Genomic DNA, 20,573 nt, shown 5'->3' with positions numbered 1-20,573 from the left:
AATCAGTCCTCAGAGGAACAAAAAAAGGAGAGGGGAATTTCTTTAAGATAGATAATCTAATACCTATTTCAGTGAGTATATGAAAGATGACCTAAGCACTGATAAAATCTTACGTCAGCATTTTATTTTTTTTATTTTATTTTTAAAGATTTTATTTATTTATTCATGAGAGACAGAGAGGCAGAGACACAGGCAGAGGGAGAAGCAGGCTCCATGGTGGGACTCGATCCCTGGATTCCAGGATCACACCCTGGGCCAAAGGGAGGCGCCCAGCCACTGATGCACCCAGGCATCCCTAGGTCAGCATTTTAATGAGAAATAGGATAGCTTGGAAGACAACAGATACATAGATTTGCAATTCCCTTCCAAGCACGTTTTCTGGAGATATGTATATATATCTCTATATATATACCTATATAGAGATATGTGTTGTCATGCCCCAAGGTGACCTTCGTATTCCACAGTGTCTCTTTCACCTTTGCTGCTGTTTGCATAGGCTATCAAGGTATCTAAGGTTATCTGTGCTCTGGCCTGAAGACAGCCTCTCCATGCTTATGTGGGGAATGTGGGGGAGGTTCTTTGTGTGGCGCTTATGGTTATAACTTGATCCTGTTTGCCAAGTAACAAGGTAAAAAGTATTGCTTCAAGGTATGAGTTGGACGTAAATCTAGATGTAACAGAGATATCTAGGGGTGTCCTTTGGTCTGACACTCATGAAAGAGGTCTACTGGGAAAACTAAAATGGGGTGCAGGAGTGCGGCCCGGGCTCTGCAACCTTGCACAACAGTCCTTGTGCGATTTTCAAGGTTACCCTCTATCTTGTACAAGGCCATCTACCTTTGGAATGATTGATTTAAGGGAGCTTCAACCTTTGTTCTTTAGATTCAGTAGATTCAGTAGCTTAAAGGGGAAGTCAGCAGCTTTTTCTTTCCAAGCCAGCTATCAGGACCTGATGTCATTGAGAAACAGCCGGGGGCCTAATATCTCGTTCTGTTCCCTCCTCTAGTCTAACGTAGCAGCTTCTTTGATGCCCCTAGAAGACCAGACTCAGATAAGTTCTATGAATGATAGGAAGCAAATAAGATAGTGGGCATGACTTTAGAAACAAATTGAAGACGGGGTCAGAGGTCAGGAAGACATGGTGGGACTCTGTGGACAACAGGGGTTGAAGACAGGTGAGCAAACCTCACACATCACAGGCGCCTGTTTTTAAGAAAGCCCCAAACAAACAAAAAAAAACAACAAAAAATAAATAAATAAATAAATAAATAAATAAAAAAGAAAGCCCCAAACATTTGTCGAAAGCTGTGTATGATTTTAGTCACATTGAGGTTGAAATACCTTCATGTGAACTATAAACTTGTTTATGGTTAAAGTTATTTTATAAAGTCTTAAATAAAAACCGTTAAAGAAAATTTATTTTATTTTATAAAATTTATTTTAAAACTCCACAATCAGAGCAAACTGTTTTCATATTTCTGTGTTCCCTTCCAATTTTTCCAAATATATTTCCCAGCTAAAATCACTTTGAGCATTTTCCATCTTCCTAGTCTTCGTAACCATTCATCAATTTGATGAAATATGGTTTACTTAGTTATGTCTCTTTTGATATGAATTAGCTTGTTTTTCTTTCCTTCCTTCCTTCCTCTCTTTTTTTTCCCCATCATAAATAATGTCGTAATATCTAACTTTGGACATACAACTTTTAATTTGTTTGGATTATTTCCCTCTCTTAATCCCAGGCATGGGCTACCTATTTTCAAAATTGTTTTACATAGTTCCAAATTGCTTTTCACACATTTTGTCCATTTGGTGTGAGTGTTCTTTCACCAACTGCTTCAAAACATTGGTTGCTCTATTTGGGGATATATGGTTAGCAAGAACAACAGGAAACTGCTATTTACCTACATGCTACTATAGGAGAAAGGGTCTTGAAAGTAAGAGACCCAGGCTCTAGTACTGGACCTACTGCTAACTGGCTTTATCACCTTGGATAAATCATCCCCTCCTAGTTGCCTCAGTTCTCCCTCTGTTATTCTAGCTAAAAAGAAACACACTAGAGAATTGTTGTGAAAATTGAAAGAGGTAAACATGTCAAGACCCTATGAAGATGACACAAATATAAATTTGAAGTACATTAAAAGACTAAGCTGAAAATAATTTATCTTGCTGTGAAAAAACAATGGTGGGAAGTCTGTGTGGCCTGGAAGAGTGGTCTGCAGCTAGCTCTCCCTACCTCTTGAGTTTCATGGCTAGATATGTGTGTTCTCATTTATTTCTTGCAGCTGATTGAATTTTAGTCATTGTCCATTTGAATTGGGATTAATTTCAGTTTGGATGGAGCTCGAGTGTATTATGCTGGCAAAATGTTAGAGAAAGTCGAATACCATATGATTTTCACTCAGATGTGGAATTTAAGAAACAAAACAAATGAACAGAGGGTAAGGGAAAAGAGAGAGAGGGAAGCAAACCATGAGAGACTCTTAACTATGGGAAACAAACTGAGGGTTGATGGAGGGAGTTGGGTGGGGGATGGACTAAATGGGTGATGGGGATTAAGGAGGGCACTTGTTATGATGAGCATTGGGTGTTATATGTAAGTGATAAATCACTAAATTCTACACCTGAAACCAAAAATAATAGCAATCATAATTTCAGTTTGATTCATTGATTCATTTGTTTCTTCTACTAGCACTTTATATTAGTATCAAGTTTTCTGTTAATTAAAAATGCTGTCCTTCATTCTGCATTCCACAAATATTTATTGAGGGCTTAAGGTATGCAAACTTTTACTGTTCATTGCTAAAAAATATATGACTATTATTTCATTAAAAATATGTGGGGGTACCTGGCTGGCTTAGTTGGTGGAGTATGTGACTCTTGATCTTGGGATTGTGAGCTTGAGCCCCATGTTGGCTGTAGAGATAACATAAAAGTAAAATCTTTAAAAAAATAAAATAAAATATATGACTGTTATTTAAAAATATTTTTTTTGAATCTTGAAATTCTTGGAAACAATATCTTACCCTCATCTGTCTTAGGAGGCAGCTTAAATATTAATAAAAGTTCCCACCTTTCATAAAGAAAATTTTTACCTATCCTATTTTTAATGGCTCAAATTCATGTTTTTTTTTTTTTAAAGATTTTATTTATTTGTGTGCATGAGAGTGGGAAAGAGTGCACGAGCAAGCCAGCATGAGCAGGGGGAGAAACAGAGGGAGAGGGAGAAGCAGGTTCCCCTTAAGTAGGGAACCCAGGACTCTGGGCTTCATCCCAGGACCCCAGGATCATGACTTGAGCCAAAGGCAGATGCTTAATCAACTGAGCCACCCAGGCATCCCTCAAATTCATGTTTTCTATAGTTGGAATAGCTCAGTAATAATCATATTAAATTTTGTTTTAATGAGTTTTCTTCTTATTTTCTTTAAAAAAAAAGATTTTATTTATTTCAGAGAGAGAGAGTGAGTGAGAGAGCACAAGCAGAGGGAAGAACAGAGGGAGAGGAAGAAGAGGGTCCCTCCTGGGCAGAGAGCCCATGCAGGGCTCCATCTCAGGACACTGGGATCATGACCTGAGCCCAAGGCTGTCACTCAACTGACTGAGCCACTCAGGTGCCCCCTCTTTTTTTTCTTTTCAATCATCATATTTTCAAATGATTCTAACAAATCTTTGCTTGTTATCAATTTATATAGTTTCAGGGTTTCCCCATAGGAATCATGTAAAAACTAAACTCTAATATATTTGTTCCTTCAAAAAATGGTTTTAATATTCTTATAGAATCCTAATTTCAATGATAATATTAGTAAATTCAACTAATGCTTGAATCAGAGTCTAAACCTGGCAACACAGAGGGGAAAAAAAGTCTAGAATAAAGCTTATAATTAATTAAGTGAAGCATCTGTGGGTTTCCCCAGATATTAGAAGGGAGCTTTAAGAAATCAATATTAGCAAATTGATGCTTAACTGAAGTTCAATTTCCTTGCCCAAGAATATTTGCATGCCAACTCTGCAGAGATTGGAATGCTATTTTAAGCTTCCTGTTATTATTACATTAACAATTGGGATCCTGTTAGTAATTTTTTCATGCAAAAGGAGCATATCTCAGAGTATAAATGAAGCTAAAATGGCCTGGGTGAGGGACATGAAGCCTTTCCTCAGGATTTAGGAATGAAGAGTTAAAGGCAGTCCATGTAGAAACCACTCTGGAAATTACAAATAATACAGTTATTACAATAACAAAAATAAAACCTACTAGTTTTAGACCTGGCAACAAAGGCAGATTTCCTAGAACTGAAGGAAGCAGAAGCCTTAAGACTCCTCACTTGCACGGGTCCCTATAAAATGTTCTAGGTGGGTTGGAAGCTGGTTGCATTTAGAAGCATTTCTAGAAAAGTATTGCTGATGAATTTCCAAAGAGATCTCAGAAAAGAAGGAATATGAATCTCTAAGATTACAGTAATCTGTTGTAATATTTTTCTCATTCCAAATAAATGTTCACTTTTGTACTAACTTTGCATCCATAATTTTGTTTTTTTTTTTCTCTTACAGAGGGTCCCCCGGATTGTACATCTCAGGCCCATAGATTGCAGAACTGTGCCTGGCCTACCAGCTTCTTGGGGGCAGAAACTGTATCTATTTTGCTGACCGTTGTACATACAGATGCCTGAGAAGAGCCTGTCACAGAGTACTTGCTGAATGAATGCCCACTATGGATCAGCTAGTTAGCTGTCATCTCACATACGTTGTTGATAGCACAGCCCCTGCAGAGCTATTTTTTCCATTTTAGAGAAGAAATTGAAGTTCACAGAGGCTGAGCATTGGTAAGGGTAGCATCTGAACCCAGGCCTCTCAGATCACTTTACTAAACCATCCTGCTTTCTGTATGTCCATCAGTCCTAAATTTTGAAGCAGTTGGGGACCATTTGACATGAACCACAACATACTATTTTAAAATTATGTTTTATTTTATTTTCTTTAAAGATTTTACTTATTTATTTGAAAGAGAGCAGAGAGAGAGAGCACGAGTGGGGATGAGGGACAGAGGGAGAGGGAAAAGCAGACTCCCCACTGAGCAGGGAGCCTGATGCAGGGCTCAATCCCAGGACCCCAAGATCATGACCTGAGCCAAAAGCAGATGCTTAACTGAATGAGCCACCCAAGTTACCCTAAAATTATATTTTAAATAAATTTCTGCTGTACTTGATTATAATTGATAAAAAGAACTAAACAGTGATAGAATGAGTGATAGATAGTTGCCTATTCTCAAATGCTGAGGAGAAAATATCCATGTATGTCTGAAATTCTAGATCACCTAGAAAGGTCAAGGAGGACTTGCCAGGAAATTTGGGGTTTTCAGAAAGCCATGTAGTTGTCCAAGTGCCTAGCACAGCAGAGAACACTTGTGTGTAATTCCCTGGGCCCCTTTCCTAGAACCAGCAAAATTGGCATTAGATATTGTCCTTATTGGTGTCAGAGGCTAAATGAATCCTTAGGGGCCACTTCCACATGCTTGACCATCTTTTTTTTTTTTTAAGATTTTATTTATTTATTCATGAGAGGCAGAGAAAGAGACAGAGAGATACAGGCAGAGGGAGAAGCAGGCTCCATGCAGGGATCCTGACATGGGACTTGATCCTGGGTCTCCTAGGCGGCACTAAACCACTGAGCCACCTGGGCTGCCCACGCTTGACCATCTTGATTGAGGATTGAGATCTTTACACCATTGTGAATGTTAGACCAAGAGGGGAAGGAGGCTGTCGTTGTATAGCATTCAGCACAGCACAATTTTCTTTCTCATTCTCTCTTTCTTTTTTAGAGACTTTATTTATTTATTTATTTATTTATTTATTTATTTATTTATTTATTTATTTATGAGAGAGCACACATGACTGGGGGAAGGGGCAAAGAGAAAGGGAGAGAATCTTAAGCAGACTTCTCTGAATCATGGCTTCATCCCAGGATCATGACCTGAGCCAAAATCAAGTTGGCTGTTCAACTGACTAAACCTTCCAGGTGTCCCTTCACAGCACGATTTTCAAACAAATCATAATTAAATGGTCTTAAAGATGAGTGACTTTCATGATCAATTAGAACAGTGATTAAATTACAGAACCATGGAAAATTAGTAATATAAGTAGTAATAAGAACTAACACATATCTAGTGCCACATGTGCTGAGCACTCTTCTAAGTGCTTCCCGTGTATTGCCTCATTTAGTCCCATTTTGGAGAATTAAGGTAGGTGCTATTAGCATTCCCACTCTAGAGCAGAGGAGATGAAGGGTAGAAGATTAAGTTATTCACTTGCCTAGTTTCACAAACTAAGTCAAGCCCATGCTGTATTGCTCTAGGTCCTGTGCTCTTGACCGATGATAGCTAGGGGTAGAAGATGGACCTAAGAGGCCACTTGATCCATTCTTCAAAAATCTCCTATTTATAGATGAGAGGCTGAAGCCCAAGAAATAAGTGACTTGCTCAAGGTCTCAGTGGCAAAACCAGAATTAGAACTAAATCTTTCAGGGGAGCCTGGGTGTCTCAGTGGGTTAAGCATCTGCCTTCAGCTCAGGTCATGATCCCAGGGTCCTGGGATTGAGCCCCGCATTGGGGGTCCCTGCTCAGCAAGAAGTCTACTTCTCCATCTACCCCTCCCTGCTGCTTGTGATCTCTCTCTCTCTCATACTCTCCCTCTCTCAAATAAATAAGATCTTTAAAAAAAATGTATAAAAAAAAGAGTAAGTCTTTCTGCTTTCTCAGTCACTGTCATTTCCAGGACATTACACACATTTATTTATATGGCTTTGAAACATACTTTTAGGCAGCCCAGGTGGCTCAGTGGTTTAGCACCGCCTTTGGCCCAGAGCCTGATCCTGGAGACCCCGGATCAAGTCCCACGTTGGGCTTCCGGCATGGAGCCTGCTTCTCCCTCTGCCTGTGTCTCTGCCCCTTTCTCTGTGTCTCTGCCCCTTTCTCTGTGTCTCTCTTGAATAAATAAATAAAATCTTAAAAAAAAAAAGAAACATACTTTTATGCCTTAAACTCAAAGGTGACTGAACAGGAAGAGACAATGTAAGAGGTATGTTACAGACAAGGCACCAGGACATCGTGAAAGCCATGTAACAGTTTTTGGGTCCCAGCAATACTCAAGAGAAAGAGGGTAGCCGGGAGTGGTGGCTTTGATTATGCCTTCATTCAGACTCACCAGCTGGGGCACCATATTAGTACCCAGTCAAACTGAGAATTCATCAGCATTACCTTCTTTTTTTTTTTTTTTAACCTTCTGTTTAATTTCTTTTTCCCCTATAGGAATTACACACATCAGCAAAAGCAAGTTTCAACAAATCATTTTATCTCTTTCCTTCGACACACAGCTATTATGAGGTTCTTCTCTCTTCATTCATTCTCATTGATTAATTGCTTAAATTCAAGTCTACAAATACTTATTCAACAAACACAAGGCACTTTGGTAGGCATTTAGGAAAAAAGTTAATAAAATAACTCCTGCTTTCAGATGAGCTATAATCTCTAGTAGGAAAGAGAAGTACAGATATATGTAGGTAGAAGCAGAATACTTTTGCATTTCAATTAATCAGAGACAATAATAAAAATGTAATGTAATAATGTGATGTAAATTTTGTAAAGAAAAGTGACTATATGTATGTGTTCATATACACATAGAAAAGTATTTGGACATTGAATAAGCTGCTAACAGTTGCTACTTCCAGTGTACGGGGTCAGGGAGTAAGGAAAAAGGAGACTGCTCATCTTTTACTTTATGTCTTTCTATATTGTTTGAATGTTTTGCAGTAAAAATGCACTATTTTTGTAATTTATAAAAGTCAGGAAAATTGGTTGAAACAAATGGTTTCTGTCAGTGGATTTAATTGTTGTATGTATGTAGTTACTCTTCAGTTTCTCCAAAGTTCCAAAAATCTCAAAGGAAAAAACAGAAACTGAAAGAAAAAGTCCAGTTATCCTAGATTTCATTATCTATTAAAGAATGCCTTCTTACTCCACAATAATATGTTGATAATCAAAGGTAGGGACAGAAGACGTACGATACATACGTGATTAACACAAAAGAACTGATAACGGTAAACACTAGGCTTCTTTTTTAAGACTCAGTCACATAATTCTGGCCAAGATATGACACTATGAAGAACCAGCCAATCAATATACTGCCCCCAATACTAAAAGATCTGGTTTTCTCTATTCTCAAGAGTCACCTCCAACATTTTCAGGTAGATCACCCAAGAGCCATTTTAATTACTTCTCTGATTCACTCTTTCCTGGTTAGTAAGTTAGAAGGTTCGGGTCTTTTCTCAGCCTTCCTACTAATTTTCAGCAACACAATCCTTCATGTTCAATGGTTTAATGACTCCCTCTTCTTTGAATATAGACTAAATGAGTTTTGAGTTTTCTCAATAAGAATTTTATATACAATAATTTTATATACAATTAAATGACTTAGTTTACACTGTAAGCTAATGTAAAGGTTTCCTCAGTTCATTTCTTGCATCATATCTAGCACTGCTTCACTGCTTACAGTATTTTCCAATCTCCAGCTGGGCCGTATTTTCTATGAGAGAGTCTGTTTCAAATCAAGCTGTTTAAATATGATCACAATGTTATTCTCTGAACATTTATAATTACATTTATTTAAACTCTTGTTAATCATTCACTGAAGTATAACTTTTTCTACTCAACGATTAGAAAAAGTAAATATTGCTCTCTTGAAGGTTTTAGAATACCAATTGTCTTCTACAAATTTTTTTTAACAGAACTTATATCTAACAATGGTATTTTGGTTATAGAAATGTCTTTGGCAATTCTTATCAACAAGTAGTTTTTATCTTTTTTTCAAATTTGATTAGAAATGTCTGAAAGAACACTAGTCTTAACTTGTTGGATCATTATTTCCTATATTTTGTTAGAGGTGTCTTAGATCCTAAGGGAGATGAGTTGGGATTATAATATAGGTATTATGGATTAGCTAATTCAATGAATAATTGTGTTAACATTTATTTAAACTTCAGATGGTTTTGCCAAGTGCACACACATGACCTAACATCACTTTAACAGGACACTAAAGTTTTGAGCGAATAAAACATTAAAATCATGGGGACACATGGAAAACCTCATGATTAATGTATGAGTCAGGGATAAATTGTTCATAGATTTTGTGGAAAAATAAAACATGTCGATGGATGGTTCTGGTCTTTAAATAGGCAGAGTGAAGTTAAATATCTGTGAGTCAGCATCAACGCAAGCGGATGCCATGGGTTTTAAGACTGTAAATTGCTCCTTTTCATTGAAGCTAGGTGGCTGATTCATGTCGTTAAACCTTGTTAGCTTGGATTCGGATGGATAAAATTGGAATTTTGGCTCTGACAATCATTGTGGAGTCAAAAAAACCCACATATAGCTGCATAACCTCAGGGGAATTTCTCTGAGCTTCAGCATCATCAATGTAAGTTGGCTCTGAGAGTACCCTACCTGGCAGAGTTGATGTGCAAATTAAATGAGATAATACATGAAAAGTACCTAGTACAGCTTCGGACACTACGGTGGGTATGCAATATTCTTCTTATAGTAATAATTAGTAAGAGTAGTATGATAGAATGTCAAAAGGTTATCTGCAATAATTGCCTCAATCTTCCACTTTACTGTAAAAATTAAGACTAATCTCTGTCCTTTCTCCCCATCTCCTCCTTTCTGCGTCCTTTTTTTGTTTGTTTTGTGTGGGAGAGGAAAGTGGTAAAAGGTAACAAGTAATAAGGCTTTTTTTTCTTTTTAACCTTCTTTTTTTCTGTCCTTTGGCAAAAAAGTTTGGGCTTGTTTTTAAATCACAGATTTAGCAAAAATTAATTTTGGTATGTTGTTGCCTTAGAACCCAACTTTAACGAGGGAGTTTTTAAACATTCCTTTATTTTTCTCATGGAAAAAAAATAATTTCAGATGATCATTGGAGACTTTGTTTCTGTCTGACCAAGACAAGCTAAAGAAGGCTCCTGAAAGCTATTTCCATTTCAAAATATGACACTTAGTCTTCAAGTTATTGGTGGGGGTTTGGGCAGAAAAGGTTTAAAAATGACATTTAATCTACTTAAATGTGCCTGTGAAACACTGCAGTCCTCTTGTTCAATAAAGCAGTTGCAGCATCCTGTTGGCAAAGAAGGTTTGGCTATTAATCATGTGAATGGTGACTTTTTCACATTATAGCTGTGTTTTGAGTTTTAACACTGAATTTTGGTTAAGACTTCTAATAGTGCTTTTAAGAGGTATACTACATAAAGACAATTGTTTTCTTCTAAAATATAAAATAATCCTTTACTTATTTTATTTTTTACTTAAAAAAAGACTTTATTTATTTATCTAGGAGAGAGGGAGAGAGCAAAAGCAGGGGCAGAGACAGAGGGAGAAGCAGACTCCCCACTGAGCAAGGAGCCTCTCGTTGGGCTCAATCCCAGGACCCAGGGATCATGACCTGAGCCCAAGGCAGACGCTTAACAACTGAGCCACTGGCACTCCTATTTTTTACTTTTAATTGTGGAAGTTTATGTTACATATAAAAATAAAAAGAATAATATAGTGAACTCGCATGAGCACATCACTCAGCTTTAAGTGTCATCAATATTCTGCAGCTTGTTTCAAGATGGGCTTTGGATGTAAAATTTTTGATAGAAACAGGCATATGTATTGGTAATTTGCATGTTTTGAAAAGCCTGTGTGTTTATGCCAGTCTGTGATGGGTGTGTGTATGTGTGTGCGTGTATATGTCTGAAATACAATTTTATTCCATTGTAGTTTTAAATCCTTTCTAAAACAAGGTAGAGCTTCCTTAAATAGAAAATAATCAATTGAATTATTTATTGAATACTTAATACCTACCCAGCCTTGCATGAATTTCTCTGAGGGAACAATGCCTAGAAATGGTAAGACAACATTCCTCAAAGAGGTAGAAAAATAGGGAATAAATCAAATCTTATCCCAGGCTGAGGAACAAGTTGGTGAAGTATCGACCTCGAGCAGAGTTTCCCAACATTTCTTGTCCTGAAAGCCTCTTTCATAGTATTAAGCAATCTCGTAAACCTCTAAGGAATTTAAAAAATAATTTCATCTTTATTTTTTGTTGTTAAATTTTTTTTTAATTTTTTTTAAATTTATTTATGATAGTCACAGAGAGAGAGAGAGGCAGAGACACAGGCAGAGGGAGAAGCAGGCTCCATGCACCGGAAGCCCGATGTGGGATTCGATCCCGGGTCTCCAGGATCCCGCCCTGGGCCAAAGGCAGGCGCCAAACCGCTGCGCCACCCAGGGATCCCTAATTTCATCATTTGTGTGATATGCAAAAAAGTGTTGACATATATTTTATTTTACATAAGCCTATTTTTAAATTGTTTTTTTAAAGATTGTAGTTATTTATTTGACAGAGAGAGAGAGAGCATGAGCAGGGGGAGGGCCAGAGGGAGAGAGAGAAGCAGACTCCTCATTGAGCAGGGATCCTGAAGTGAGGCTCTATCCTAGGACCCTGGGATCATAACCTGAGCTGAAGGCAGATGCTCAACTGACTGAGCCACCCAGATGCCCTATTTTATTAAAAATTGTATTAAAATGTTTGTTTTAAATAAATTGAAAACATTCAGAAAACAAATTATGAATATTTAAGATGATCATATATATATATATACACATCAATATGGACATTATTCCATTTAATAGTCTTACAGTATTCAAATTAATTTAATTACATAAGAAAAAACATTTTTTGACACCTTTTAAGATGGCACATTGTATTTATTTATTTATTTATTTATTTTTGTTGTTTTTTTGTCTTTGGTTTTAGGAGAAAATGTATTACAGTGCTATTTCCAAGTCCGATAGACCTACCTCTTTTTGTATGGGACATGACATTAGGTGAAGCAAAGATGAAATTTTATGGTTTACATGTTACATGTTTATTTTAAGGGTATTTGAAAATACTAGTCACATGTATTGTAGAATTAAAATTTCCTTTCAAAATAAATATTTTATTCTTTTTAGGATTTTATTTATTTATTCATGAGAGACACAGAGAGAGAGAGGCAGAGACATAGACAGAGAGGGAAGCAGGCTCCATGCAGGGAGCTGACGTGGGACTCGATCCCAGGTCTCCAGGATCACGCCCTGAGCTGAAGGCAGGTGCTAAACCGTTGAGCCACCCAGGTATCCCTCAAAATAAATATTTTAAAGAAAAATATTTTAGCAAATAATAGGATACGTGTGGCACTTGGATATGCAAAGAAACAACAACCCCCCCCAAAAAAACAAAGACCCCAGCAAAAAAAGCCAACATGAAGTGATGCACAAAAAAAAAAAAAAAACAAATTTTGTGAAACACGATGTTGTAGCATCAAAGAGGGATAAAAATTGCTTATATTTGTTTGAATCCTTGAATTTTGCTTTTTAAAAAGTACAAGTTTTCAAAATATAGGGTTAGTTTTTTTATCGCAAATAACTATATCAGAGAAATGATTTGGGGCAGCTCTTGCAAGTATCTCACAAATAAGGCAGACGGGTAGAGGCAGTCTCTATCCTCAATGTGTGAAAGCCAAACTAGACATAAATTAATTTAGAGTTTATATAGGCAACTTACACTTCTGGTGAAAATCTTTTTTTTTTTAAGGTTTTATTTATTTATTCATGAGACAGATTGGGAGAGAGAGACAGAGAGAGAGAGGCAGAGACACAGGCAGAGGGAGAAGCAGGCTCCATGCAGGGAGCCCGATGTGGGATTCGATCCTGGATCTCAGCTAAATCGCTGAGCCACCCAGGGATCCCTTCTGGTGAAAATCTTGAGGCAATTTTTAAAAATCAAGGTAATTTTATGTCCCTAATACTAATTATATTTCAATGTCCTTGATCTTTATGCATCATGTCTTCAGCCAGTTGTCTAGTAAGGTTTTCAGTGGTTTTCAGGAGAGGGAAAGGAGAGGAGTTGTATGTACCTCCCACTTGCTGGGGACATTTGGCAAAGTCTGGAGACAATTTTGGTGTCACAACCCTGGAGACCAGGTGTTGCTGTCATCTAGTGGGTTGAGTCCAGGGACACCATTCAACGTTCTACAATGCATAGGACACCCCACCGCAAAAAAGAATTATTTGGCCCCAAATGTCAATAGTACTGAGGTTGAGAAATCCTGATACTCTGTAAACAGTACACGTCTATGAAAGACACAAATTTAAAGTGGTGAAGTCAAAACTATCATGGAAGCTATTCTGTGGAGCAATAAACTGAATGACTTACCGTCATATGAGCAAACTCATCTTCCCTAAACTCTGTGCATGCTTACTCAGAGGCTCTCAGATGTTCCCTTTTAAGCGGAAGGGGGACTTAAATTATTATGCCTATTTATGGACATAAAAATAGAAAGAAAACAGATATCTTAACTGCCTTTACTAATGTGAAACCTTGGGACTTTAGAGCAGTAGGCCACATAGGCTGGAATCTGTCTCTGGAAATTAATTAATTAACTAATTAATTAATTTATGAGAGAGTGAACCTGATAGCATGAGCAGGGGGATGGGCAGAGAGAGAAGCAGAGGATTAACCCCAGGACCCTGGGATCATGACCTGAGCTGAAGGCAGACACTTAACCACTTAACCAACTGAGCCACCCAGGTGCCCCCTCCCCACCCTCCATTGTCTCTGGGGTTTTAAAAGCTGAACCTGAAAGAAATATTTCCTCTACAAAAGAGAGAATCATGCCAACCCCGCAAGAAGAAAAGGACCCTAGAGATCAAGATAAAGAGCTTCTGGCAGTGTCCTCATTACTGGGTCCATTCATCCCTGTGATTTGGTTCCTGAGCCAGGAAATTGTTCATTTTTGCTTAAGCCAACTTGAATTAGGTTTCTGTCACTCACAACCAAGAAGTCCTGACTAATATACCAGTGGATTAACATAGGCAATATTTCAAGAATCAGCCATAGTGCAACAAAATGTGAATTTTGAACTTGAGATTGGTTTTTAGATTACAAGGTTTAAGATAGAAATCCTGAACCACCCACTCAACCAACATTTCTACCTAGCATGTACCTAATATTCTGTGCTGGGTGCTAGAAACACAAACACAAAGAACAGTTTTTCCTTTCATGGAGCTCTGAGGCTACTTGGGGAGACAGAAGAGTACCAGATGGTATGAGTGCTAAGGTAGAAGCAAGCACATCTCACTGTGGGAGCCATTAGGGTGGACGCTAACCTAACAGGTCAAGGATAACTTAGAAGTGGTGACTGCCTAAACTAAGTCTGGAAGGACATTAGATGAGTGAAGTAAGGAGTACAAAGGGCACCCTCACTGGATAGAACACTGGCAAAGACTGAGTGGGGAGAAATAGTGAGGTAAAACCGAGATACTGCTAGTAGTGCATCATAGTGGAATATGGAGTACAAGGGGTTAGCATTAGTGATGAACATGGGAGAGTGTGGCCAGGAAGGAGGCTGAAATGGAGGCCAGGGTTGTGGGTTGAGTTTCTTGATGAAAAATCAGGACTTAAGTCCCAAAAAGCTTTGGAGAGTCACTTCATGGATTTTATGCAAGGCAGGAACATGATGCATGTTAGAAATAATCACTCTGTGATAAAACAGGGATAATAATTGTTGTCAAAATTACAGATAATATTTAAAGCCATGATTACCATGCTTAGAGATGGGGAAGTCAAAAAATGTACTCTCTCTTTCTGTTCCAAATACTGTTCAAAATTCAGAGTGGAGCATCCATTAGTAGGTGTGATTATGGCAGGGTTTTTGTTTTTGTTTTTGTTTTTGTTTTTTTTTTTACACCTGAGGCTTAGACTCACTGTAATCACTGAATCTGCAATAAAGTTGAAATTTAAGTTCTAGATCCATTTCAGAACTGGCTAGACCTTTGGTTTCCTCCAAACCAGGACTCTGCATACTGAAATGGAGTTTTTTAAAGGTTATCCCAGAACTAGAGAGACCCCAACAGCCACTATGAAATCTTTTCAATGTCGGAGGAGGGGGAAATAAAATGAATTTAGTTTTATGTTAGCCTGTTTTTTTAACTCAGCAAAATGTGTTAACTTGGACTAAAAACCAATCCCCAAGAATGCTGTTTCTGGGCCACAGGGGGCAGAATAAGGAAAAAATACCCGATTGCAACATAAAATGTCAAATGTATCTTTTCCATGTTAAAGGAAGAAGAGAGAAGGAACAAATGGGCAAGAGGAGGTCATGCCGGGCTACCAAACCATTGCAAGATTTCTCTCTGGAGCTATATGTCACTGGGTTATGAAGCACATTTCACTTTCTGACTGATTTCAAGAGACTCCTTCCACTCCTTAATTAGGTTAGTGATTTAGAAATTTTAAAGAGATAGAAATTATTTGGAAAATGCAATAAACAAAAAATGTAATCCCTTAATTTAGAACAATAAAATTTATTTCACCATCAGAGAGCGCTAATTTTGTGTTAAAGGCAGAATTCATCTCGAATGAGGGGAAAATGAAAAACATCTGAAAATACGGCATTTTATATGCTAAGTTTGAAAGCAATGTCTATTTGCTAGTTACCACTTTTCCTGTGTGTTTTTTTAAATCAGATAGCCAGTTTTGAAGGTTTTAAATTAACCCCCAAAACATAGTGTTCATGAAAATTCCAACTGTTAACCTTTTTCCGGGTAACTGAAAACTTTTCAACAATTCAGAACATTTTTCTTTATAAGTCTCACTAAACCTACATGTGCATGTATTTGCCTATTTAACATTAAAAAAAACTGTATCAGAAACCATCAACAGTAGCTTCCTTGAGGTTGGGATTGTTGGGTGGAGAGGGAGAGAGGAATTTAACTTTTTTGCTCTGGTACAATCTGATGTTTCTCAATCTACACAGGCATGTAGTATATACAAATGTATAAGTTTTAATAATTTAAAGAACTAGATAAAAGGAATATTTTTCTGTCATATATATATAATCTTCATAGCTATAAGTTTTCTCCCCTTTAAAGTTCTCCTTGCCAAATCACAGTACACTCTCACATTAATCATTTCTTCTATAGACAGCCCTAATCAAAGATATATATGTGACCTTGAAATCATAATGCAATCTGTTTACTGCAAAGGCAGATGTGACTAAACCATAGTATGACACACATGTATAGTAGCCCAGAAAGTTCAAAAAGAAAAGAATGGGCAGATATTTTTCTATGTGCAAATTTAGACACAGAATAATTTTATGTTCCTATACATTTTTTCTACTTCTGTGCATTTCCTATTTGATTATAAAAAATCAAATTACTCCTCCTAGCACATTATGAAACCCAAATAGTGTTTTCATTTTCAAAACATAACAGATGTCCAGAGTAATTTATTTTCCCCAAGGAAATTATTTGACTCAAAAAGTCAAACCTGATTCTAGATATTAGCCTGGAAGTGAGGTGAAGTCTTTTAGAAATCCCTGAAAGATTGCTCTTTTAAAAACATTCTTAAAAATAAATAAATAAATAAATAAACAAACATTCTTAATACATTTGGTGTTTAATTATGTTGTCATTTATAAATGAATTTTATTTAATTCCACTAAGCTTCAGTTTCCTTATCTTTACCATGGGGATACTAATAGGACCTAGTTCATAAAGTTATCACGAGGATTAAATGTGATAATGTACACAGAATGCTTAATATAGTCTGTGGCACATAGTAAGCATCGAGCCAATATTTGCCATTATTTGCTTACATTTTCACCACTGTTTTAGTAATTTTAACATCTCCCAGCATTAACTCTAGCTTTTAAAACATCCTGAGTAAAAAAAAAAAAAGATAAAATAAAATAAAATAAAACATCCTGAGTAGAGCATATTCTTCCCAGCTTTTATATTCTTAGTTTAATTGTAACTCCTAGAAGAGTTAACCTCATCTTCTCTGCCATGTAATACAGACAAAACCAACAGTGAAGTACATTTATCTCAATTCCTCTATTAATATGTATCAGTTAGTTACCATGTATTTAGCTTATTATTGCTGAGTATCATCAAGAATAGCAATACTGACAACAAACAGTGATTGGAAATGGCCAGCCATAAAATAATTCTGAAATGGTTGCATGTTGTCAGAAAAGGGTTTCAGCAATTAGGTTTGTAAGGTACTGTTTTTTCACAGAATGAAAGTAAACTCATGTTCTCACACTGTTGTATACTTGTAGATTTTAAGAGTTGCAAAATGTTAAAAGCACATTTAAGGAAAATAATTGGCTTAATACATTACTCAGAGCTTAGATAAATACAACACAAGCTTAAATGTGAATTTGAGGCTAGGACTTGTGAGTTAGATCCCAATTAGTTGAGTTGGTGTCAATAAAAAGAATTATTTAAATAGAAGATACATTTCTTAGTGTTTCTTTCATTCTGAAGCTATAACACGAAGCCAGCTGTACAGTACCTTGATTAGGTTGTGTCCCACAGTGTAGACAGCTGCTAAGTTTCCCTTCTCTCCAGGCGCGTGCATACCTGTCCCATACCCATGCCAAGCAACTAGATATGGATTGTGAATTGTAATCCAGTATTTGACACGATCCCCGAATGTCTGGAAACAGTAGGTGGCATAGTCATTGAAGATATCCGTTATGGTTTCATTTTTCCACCCCCCATATTTTTCTTGTAGTGCCAAAGGCAAATCCCAGTGGTATAAAGTAACTATAGGTTCAATGTTCCTAAGTACTAGAGCATCAAGAAGAGAATTGTAGTACTGGAGACCTTTTGCGTTGGCAACTGCTGCTATTCCATCAGGGAAAAGCCTTGGCCAGGAAATTGAAAATTGATAAAAAGAAACTCCGATAAAATCCAGGGCTGATAGGTCTTTTTCCAGAAAAATGTAACTGTCACTGGAACTATTCATGCTGTTGACATTTTTAAGGTGTGTGTGGATGAAATGATCCCATATAGAGGGTCCTTTTCCATCTGTCTTCCAATTCCCTTCCACTTGAAATGCTCCAGTCCCAACGCCCCAAAAAAAGTTTTTAGGAAAAGTGTCATAGAGAAACAGCTGACTTTCATTTACCGGACTAAAATGAGGATTTTTAGACCATATAGCTCTTCCGTCTCCAGAGAATCCAGGAACAGCTCCTAGGAGAATAAATGCTGACAGGATGACAGATCTCTGTAGCCGGTGGTTGCACATTGTTTTCCTATAGTGTGTGTTGCTTTCATCGGTGCTGAGGAAAATCCATTCATTCCCTGGAGATCCAGCCGCACAGCCTGGCTTCATTTGCCACTAACTGCTCGCCTGTCTTATCAACGCTTCAGTAAAAGCTTGTGATTGTAAAGCTCTGTCAATGATTAGCTTGAACTGTGAGACTTAGGATGGGTCATGGAGAGCAACGTAATTTGAGGGAGGTGGCTCTACTACGCTCACCAACACGTTTCCTTCTCTCTTACTATGGGGAAAGTGATATGAAAATGCATCACTGACAGTAGTTTGAATGTGTGACTAAAACACAGATAAACAATCAATAAAAATGCCATATTCTCTTTGTAAGTCTTTCATATTGACCCAGATCTTTCCTAAATGTTTCGAACATTACTGAATAAAGTGTATACTCCTCCTATTTTTATACTTTTTGCATGGTAATATTATTCTTTCAAGTTTCAGGAGAAGCAATACAAAGAATAGCATTCTTCTATGTCGATAATACAGAATTAGAAAACACAATAAGATGTTACACTTCCAGGGCACCTGGGTGGCTCAGCCGGTTGAGCATCGCCTTTGGCTCAGGTCATGATCCCAGGGTCCTGGGATCCAGCCCCACGATGGGCTCCCTGCTCAGTGGGGAGTTTGCTTCTCGTTCTCCCTCTACCTCTCCCCCTGCTTGTGCTCTCTCTGTCAAATAAAGAAATAAAACCTTAAAAAAAAAAAGATATTATACTACCACAGAAATTACATGTTTAAGAATAACCTTGTCAAATGCTACCTATGTTAAGAAAATTATAGAAGTGTATCAATAAACTTGAAAGAAGTGAATGCAGAAATATATAACACTTTCTGAGTGGACAAATTTAATTTATAAATTTAAATGCACTTTTGACCTCAATCCTCTACTCCCAAATTTTAATTCAACAAAATTATTGTAAATGTTCACTTGACGAATAAATAGGCAATAATTACCCAAAAGAAAAGCAAAGAAAAAAAACCTTGAAAAGAAAAATAGTGAAGGCATAGATTACCTTTAGATATGAAGAAAAAAGCACAACTGAAACAGCATGATTCTGGAATAAGTAGAAAGAGAATACTCTACATAATCCAGAGGCTCTAAATAACTTTCTAAAAATTTAATCTTTTAAATATTTGAAGTATCCCATAATAATGAAAGGCAGAGTGGTTAAGAGTTTGGCCTCTAGAATCAGACTGCCTGAGTTGAAATACCGCTGTGTGACTGGGGATAAGTTATTTAACCTTTCTGTACTTCAGTGTTTCCTGTGATGTAAGAAAAGGTGCAATACTAGTATCTACTGCATGGTTAATTGTGAGAATTAAGTGACTTAATACTCTTAAAGCACTTAGAAGAGACACTGACATATAATAAGTGCTCAATAAACATTATTCTTATTTCTATGTGAAAAGGAAAGATTCTTCAGAAAGTGACGCTAAGATTTAGCACAAAAGATGTTATATTCTGGCTCCTGCCCACATTTTGAACTTCATTTCTCTTTGCTTAATTACATGTCATACACTTCCCTTCAGCCATAACAAACAATTTTTAATAAGCTGGACACATGTGGAGGGCTCACATCCTGTGTCTTGATATGTGTGCTCTCTGCATAGGATGTGTCCCCCTCATGTCTAGCCCATGTCTATGTGTTCTTCAAAACTGCAGTACCTCCTCTAGCAAGACTTTCCAGCTTCCTAGTTTGTTTTGAATTACTTATTTATTCAAATTTCAAAAATTTATAGTGTTATTAATCCTCTTGTGAAAAATCCACACAATCACTGTAGATAAATTCATTGTAGAATCTTTACTCCTTCTGTGTCTGATCTCCAGTTCACTTTTGCCAGCACCAACATTGGCCTTTGCAATCCCCCTGACTTCATTCTGTTCTTGCATTCCTTTCACTCTTTCCTTGATGTCTGTTTCTTCTCATACAGGCCGTGTCCAACAAGTCTATATCTGGGTTCATTTTTGGAGGTGTAATCCAAGAAATCATAAATCACGCTAAAGCCAGTTGTCTTCCCATCACCAAAACAGGCTCTGGATCCAAATCCAAAGATGACATCTGGTGCAGTCTAGTACATTTGGGCTAGTTTTTCCTGAATTTTTGTCTTAGGGACTGTTGTATTCCTTGGGTGAAGTAGTCAGTTAGTCATGAACTTCCTTGTCTGGACAATAACCATGTCACTCATGACTGTGATTAGTCCTCAGGCAGCCAGAGAGGAAATAAGACAGTTTGATTTGATATAGATATATCTCCTTGTTCCATGTTTCCATGGCAGCCCATACTTTCTCTGTTATGACATCACACTATAAATTTATAACTCCTATTTGACTTAAATTTCTCTCTTGGTCTCTATTTAAAAACAGGGGACATTACTGTT

At 37.1% G+C, this 20,573-nt stretch overlaps 1 protein-coding gene across 2 annotated transcripts in view; it reads right to left on the bottom strand.

Annotated features, from left to right (window-relative positions):
- KLB (klotho beta) overlaps window positions 1-18,351 on the bottom strand; it is a 35,260-nt gene extending 16,909 nt beyond the window's left edge. For both annotated transcript variants that reach the window (XM_055326153.1, XM_055326154.1), the window contains exon 1: window positions 17,427-18,351. In XM_055326153.1, coding sequence (XP_055182128.1) covers window positions 17,427-18,251 — 825 coding nt within the window. In that variant the 5' untranslated portion in view covers window positions 18,252-18,351. The remainder of the gene's footprint in view (window positions 1-17,426) is intronic.
- Between the last annotated feature and the right edge of the window lie 2,222 nt (window positions 18,352-20,573).

The sequence above is a fragment of the Nyctereutes procyonoides genome, unplaced genomic scaffold (assembly GCF_905146905.1).
Source record: "Nyctereutes procyonoides isolate TBG_1078 unplaced genomic scaffold, NYPRO_anot_genome, whole genome shotgun sequence".
Lineage (NCBI taxonomy): Eukaryota > Metazoa > Chordata > Mammalia > Carnivora > Canidae > Nyctereutes > Nyctereutes procyonoides.
The sequence above is the reverse complement of the archived record's forward strand: the minus strand, read 5'-3'. Positions and strand labels throughout refer to the sequence as shown.